This window comes from Hetaerina americana, unplaced genomic scaffold, assembly GCF_022747635.1.
Source record: "Hetaerina americana unplaced genomic scaffold, ioHetAmer1.1.p SCAF_10, whole genome shotgun sequence".
Lineage (NCBI taxonomy): Eukaryota > Metazoa > Arthropoda > Insecta > Odonata > Calopterygidae > Hetaerina > Hetaerina americana.
This window is the reverse complement of record NW_027286070.1, coordinates 43,069,854-43,076,526: the sequence shown is the minus strand read 5'-3', so window position 1 is coordinate 43,076,526 and position 6,673 is coordinate 43,069,854. Positions and strand designations below refer to the sequence as shown.

Below are 6,673 nucleotides of genomic sequence, written 5' to 3'. Positions count from 1 at the left end.
TTGGTACAAAGAAATGCTCAAGAAATGCAATTGCGGTGCTTAAAAAGCTGCATATGTATAACTTTTACACAGGTGACAAATCTTGGATCTAGGCATACGAGCCCTAAACAAAACAGCAATCAACTGTATGGGGCCTTCCAAGACGAGCCAAATCCAACTTAAGCGATTCATGCATGAAGCACATCGAAGCAATGATTGCATATTTCTTTGGAATAACTGAACTTGTGGCAGCCGTACCATTAGAGCAACATTGGACCATGAATTCTGAATGGTACACGAGCAATTGTTTACCAGAAGTGCTTCGTGAAATACGGAAAAAGAAGTGGCCACGAAGGATCATTCTTCATCATGACAATGCAAGCTCTCACAGATCGGCTGAAACAATTACCTATTTGACTGACCAAAATGTCGAATTGATGGGTCATCCTCTGTGCAGCCCTGCTTTAGCACCAAATGACTTCCTTTAATTCCCGTTAACAATAAAAAATTGTGGGGCCAAGGTTTTTCGGCACCTGAAGAAGCCATTACTGCATTCAAAATAAATGTTTTGAAGGTACCTCAACCATGGTGGAAAAAGTGTTACGAAAACTGGTCCGAGCATATGCAAGTAAGTATGTATTGATTATCATGGCGAATACTCCGAAAAACAACCCATTTTCAAAAATAAATTAGTCTTTTCATTACTAGGCTCGAATATAAATAAGCAGAATTCTGAAGAGATGACATTTAAAAAATGTCTCAACCAAATGTTCATTTCAGGAGAAATATTTATGCACCAATAGATACAGCATAGAAACCAGTAAATGGAACTTTTGAGATCAACTGCCAAACTCATCATGAAAGGGTTATGAATTAGTTGACTGGAAAGGTTTGAAGAAGAATGAGGTATCATGAAAAGAACAAGGCAGAGACTGCATGCAGAATAATCATCAGAAAAGGAAAGATTAATGGGAAAAGAGGAAGTACGATGATTTGTGCATAGATATGAAGGACTAAAAATCTTAGAACCAGGAAACAAAGGTTAGGAAACCCTAACAACGGCAATTTAGCGATATTTCCTCCTAGGATAGAAATATCATAATTATGATGATGAAGTCTGTTTAATTTAAAGACATTGCTCTTACCAAAGGCATCATATGGATCAATGTTGGCACTGGGCAAATTCCAACAGTGGATGGCTCCATCCAGTCCTCCACTGTAGCATTGCTTACCGGAAGGACCCATGGCCAAACAAAGAACAGGACCCGTGTGAGAGCGGAACGTGTACAGCGGCTCAACATCCAAGGATGCTGACCTGAAAGAGAGAAAGGAACTAAAGAACTCCTACCTCAAACACTGCATCCAAATAAAGCATTCTGGTCTATTTACAAGATAAAAATTTGGCACGACATTGGGCATATATAAGTGATTGACCCTCATTTGAAGTTTTCCCCATCTAGTGGGCTACAATGTAACTCTTCTTGAATCATGAGTATTTTAAACTTTGCCAGATCAACTGCATGGCTTCAAGATTTTGTCAATCAAAAGATTACCCTGCCTATAATGAACAACATATTGTTGCTGATATGACTTCATATTAAAACTAGGACAGATAATGATACTTTAAATGCTCAATTAAATTCAACTTCACACAACTATACCATTGAAGTAAATTTGATTTGACAATCTGATTCCTAAAAATCCATCAAATTGCATTAAACCAGTATTCTAAGTCAGAATCACCCGTAAAACCATGCAATACAGAGAAGATATGCAATACATCATAATCTGGTCATATAAAGTTTGAATACCAGGATTGCAATGCTGCTTGAGGGACATACATATGTATAGGCCAAAATACGATAAAATGGCTATGGTTAAATAGGTTACGATTAAACAACATTAAAATGCTATCTTCTCTCCAAACCACAGCACATCAACTTTCAAAATCTTTACCTCTGCAGTTTTGTTTAGCAAAGTTATAAATTATAGTGGACATTCTTGATATGTTTGAACTCATCTGACAATTTTGACTCTGACACCACAGTGGCAAATATACAGAAATCACAAAACTGACCCCAATTCCATCCTTCCAACATCTCACAATTGAATGAGAAAGAATGCAACCCCACTAAATAAATATCTAACCCATTCTTAGTTACACTATATATTTTCACCCAAAGTAGACCTCATCATTCCCCACACTTTCCATCCAAGCCATTATATACACTTACTTTCCTCCAATATTTCACCCAAGGATAATCATAATCATTAAAACAGGTTACCGTGAAAGTTCTATCACATATGATTTTAGCATTGTATTTTATCAATCACACGCTTGGGAATATTTTAAATAGCAATATTTTATATTTAAGTTAAATTACAGCAAATACTAATGGGCCCAAGGAGATTCAGGCAATTAGCCAACTTAACGATAGAAAAAAAAAGGTTTGACAACTGACAGTAGCATCTGTCAAAGTTGTTCAAAACGTATAAAATATAACTGCCTTGATTTTGCAACACTTCTGCATATTCTCTTCAGATGACTCTATAAATCAAAAAACATTCCAAATCAATGTATAACTATGCCGTCAAAGCTACCATCCCTTGAATTTGCATAACAAAATAATATGCTACGATACATACACTATAAACTCAATGTAGTGGACTCTCATTAGGACTATAGGTACCACATTTTCCTTGCTGGCATAGGAAACTGATAACAACTGATAAAAACCAAACTATAAAACCAGTAACAAAGAAATCAATATTTTTAAATAAAATGGTACATGATTTTTATAAAAAGCATGTAAAGCCAAAGATTTCATTTTTAACACCTATAACAATTCTACAGAGAGGCAATTTTGTACTTTTTCCAAAATATGGGAATGGATTAATCAAGTTGCAACATGAGTAAATTGAAAAATTGGGTTTGGAACTGCTGGCTAATGAATTGCACACAACTTGAGGCACCACTGTATTAGGCTTCCAATAATGGGTTTAGAGAAAATTTAAACTGGTGAAGGGCTAAATTAGCAGCAGTGTTAAATGGTTTACAATGTGTACTGGTGGTAATAAAATATTACTAACTTTTTAGCTGGTATTGTTTTCTGTAGGTTCCATAATTTAAGGGTGTGATCCTCACTGGCAGTAATGAGAACAGGCTCCACTGGATGAAAAGCCAAAGCTCTCACACAATCAAAGTGACTCCTTAGCGTATACTTAGCATTCCATGTCTTCCTAAATGGCTCCTTCGTCGTTGCCAGCTGCTATAAAGATTCAAACAGGATAAGACAACAACACTATGATGTCAATTCCTTAAAAGTCTAGAGGTACTTTAGCAGTATAACTACTTTATTATTTGAAAATAAAGCAAGATAAAAATGGACACATTAATGGGAAGAATGATTCAACATTTGTCCTTCGATGCCATATTCTAACATTGATTCTTGAAAAATATTACATTAAGTTAACCCAGTAAAAAGCATAGAATGAATCATTGTAAATATTTGTAATGATGAATTTACCATTATTTTCTTAATTTTAATCCCACTTGCATCCCATTTCAAAATGAATAAGACCACACTTATTTACATACACATGTATTTTTTAAGCAATCTTACAATTATTTTCAATCAATTCCACTTGAAAATTTAAGCGTCTGATTAGGATACAAATCCAAAATTTTATAATGGTATAAAGCATGTTCATGAGTAACAGTAAACAAGTGATGAGCCCTTAATTGGTAGACATGTATTGCACATCTTTAACATTAAGTTTATAATGAAATGTTTGCTCATATCAAATTTATCATGCCGCCCATTAATTCAATTTAGCACCACAAGAAAAGGAAAACATGGAATTGTATTAATTTTCTTCCATTGTGAGTCTTTCAATAAGTCTAATAGTGTCCCTCACTAGTTGGGGTCATAAGATGGACTATAAAGTAACATGGGTGAGCTTTTGTCTGAACTGTAACCACAGTGAAGCACTACCTCACTGGAAAGCAAAACATTCACCAAAATATTTTTTGCGGTACGTGGGCCATTCAACAATTCCTAAGAAAATCCAAGAGATGGTTTCATTTCTGTAATTGATTGGATCAACAAACTTTTGTTTATTGAGAAAAATAAAAATAATGGGCTTCATGCTCTGCGTAAACACTTCTATTTAAAAGGTTTAACACCAAAAGATCTTGAGGGTCAGTTAATAAAGTTCATGGAAATCTACTCCTGTGTTTGAGACTGTTTACAATTGGGTTAATGAGTTTAAATATGTTAAAATTGTTCAGGGCATTGCATGGAATTGGGTTCCTTCAAAATGAATTAAAAAACCCACGACATGGCTTTGTGTGCTCTATGAATTAAATTTTGCATCATAGTTAAGGCCACAGGTATATAATAAGGTGACTTGTTTTCAATTTTGCACGAAAACTAAGGTGTGAAAAAAATCTCAGCAAGATGGATACTGTGTTTGCTCTCAAAGGAGAATTAATACATTGGTGCAATCAATTTGGAGGCTGGTTAGGTGCTTTACAATCACAATCCTGACTGTTTAGTATCTGCGTCAATACATTCCTATGGACGAAACATAGATACGTCACTCCAGAGACAAAGGAAGTCAAAAAATGGGTTTCTTAAGGTGATCCAGCTCCAAAGAAGACAAAGACAGGGATATCAGCTGCCAAGTTGATGGCTATGGTTTTTTGGGATGCACGCAGAATCATATTTTAACTATTACAGGATATAACTATTTCAAGAAAAATTAGCACATTATGTAAATAGTTTCTTTTGGGATATGTGCATTCTTTTTCTTTTAAAAATTTTCCATACACTTGATCTAATTCTACAAATAAGTCTATAAAATTTGGACTGTATCATAAGCTAATATTTATGAGCTAAAATTTAAAAATTTCTCTTTGGTTGATGCATTGTGTAGCATGATATAATTTCAAGCAGAGACATCAATAACATTTGGATGAAATGGAATTTTTCCATTCAAAGGAAATTAGCCCACTTTGTATGAAAGCGAGATGAACAATAAAAATCAAAGGACTTAGGTGAATGAAGGATGCATTCCTCTCTGATAAAAACATGGCATTCAAAGTGTACCTTCGGATAAATACAGTTCTACAGTTTCTACCATCGCAAAGAAGCAAATATGAAAATTATGCCAATGCAGAACCTCTTGGCTATTATTATCGGTTATTATGTTAACTTTTCTAGTACTTACATCGTACGTAGCTTCTGCTTCATTATTCACAGTCAATTGAGCCAGCTCTCCCAGCCCAAGGCTTGAGTCAAGAGCCTCCTCCCCACCACTACCAGTGGCAAGTTGTCTGCGAGCACCTGAGGAGCAATGAGCATGTAAGGGAGAGAGAACAGAAAGTGAATATCGACTAAACGCTGCAATTATGCCTTGAGAATTAATATAAAACCTAATGATCCATTCATTGAAATAATTTCAGAAATCAAAAATGAAACTCCTATGTTAAAACCCTTTTTTGGGTGTTATATTTTCACACTAAATACACTACGCAAGTTTTATTTTTTTCATTTTTGAGATGAAAAAGATGATCAGTTAATACAATGTTTAGCGAAAAAATACCTTTTTAAAATGGTGAATAGTGACAATATACTTTTCACTACCTTCAAGTAACCTGAGACTGCTAAGCATTTGATTTCTCACCCCAATCGGCTGTTTCTCCTTGGTTTCTTGAATCTCCAGAGACATACTCAGATTCCGTTAAAAGATGAAGCTCATGGAGAACTTCATCAGCAGCTGCGTCCACATCTTCTGAGAGTCCTTCCAGGAGGAGGGGGGAGGAGGTCAGCTGAAGGAAAAAAGCCATAAAATTAAAGTTTGCTTCAATTGACTTCCATAAGAGCCTCTTGCATATTAATAATACCCAAGAGGCCTCTCATTATTAAATGTTTCTGTTACACTAAATATAGCAATTGACAGTTATTTCTATGGATGAGACAAATTAAAATTTGAACCAATCTCAGTCTTGCAGCTGGATGCTTTGTTCATTGAAATTCAAATTCAAATATTATTATAAATTTTAATGTCAAATCTTCATTCTCAATTAATTTGGTGTTTGGCTTAAATCCAAATACATTGATATATTATTTTCATTTATGAGCGAATTTTTCAATTTTCCTTGAAATCAAATAAATATTTGAACTAACTTTATAATTACAGTGTTATGTAATTTCAATTTTAAAGCAATTTAGCAATTTCTTAATTGCATAAAACCATTCTTTGCTCATTTTCACTCTGATTGAATGGAATTTGGGTGATATTTGTATGTGTCCAATTCTAAGCATGTAAGTAATGCATAACAAAGCGCTTTTAGTACTTATGCTTCAAAAAATTTGATTTTCCCATTACCCAACAGGAGAAATTCAAGTTTGCCATTTTTCAGTCCACTACCTGTTGGAGGGCTAGGCAGTAACAAAAAGATAAAAAATATTAAATTTTCACTATTTTATGATAAAAAAGGACCATTGTTCATATTTCAAAAGATTAAAAATATTAAGCTGGAAAAAAATTAACATAATTTTTTGGGCAATTTATATAAGGCAGCTTCCTTCCTAAATGAATATTAAAAAATACAATAATTTGATATCACTTCAGAGTGACACATAAAAAAAGTGGGATTCAGCAAAATAAATGAGGTATTTATGCATGG

The 6,673-nt window shown here is 34.2% G+C and overlaps 1 protein-coding gene across 1 annotated transcript in view; it reads right to left on the bottom strand.

Annotated features, from left to right (window-relative positions):
- Cka (Connector of kinase to AP-1) overlaps positions 1–6,673 on the bottom strand; it is a 36,651-nt gene that overhangs the window by 15,744 nt on the left and 14,234 nt on the right. Inside the window, exons 6-9 of the mRNA XM_071598570.1 lie at positions 5,668–5,812; positions 5,212–5,327; positions 3,070–3,248; positions 1,125–1,294 (exon numbers count right to left, since the gene is read on the bottom strand). Of these exons, the coding sequence (XP_071454671.1) occupies positions 1,125–1,294; positions 3,070–3,248; positions 5,212–5,327; positions 5,668–5,812 (610 nt within the window). The remainder of the gene's footprint in view (positions 1–1,124; positions 1,295–3,069; positions 3,249–5,211; positions 5,328–5,667; positions 5,813–6,673) is intronic.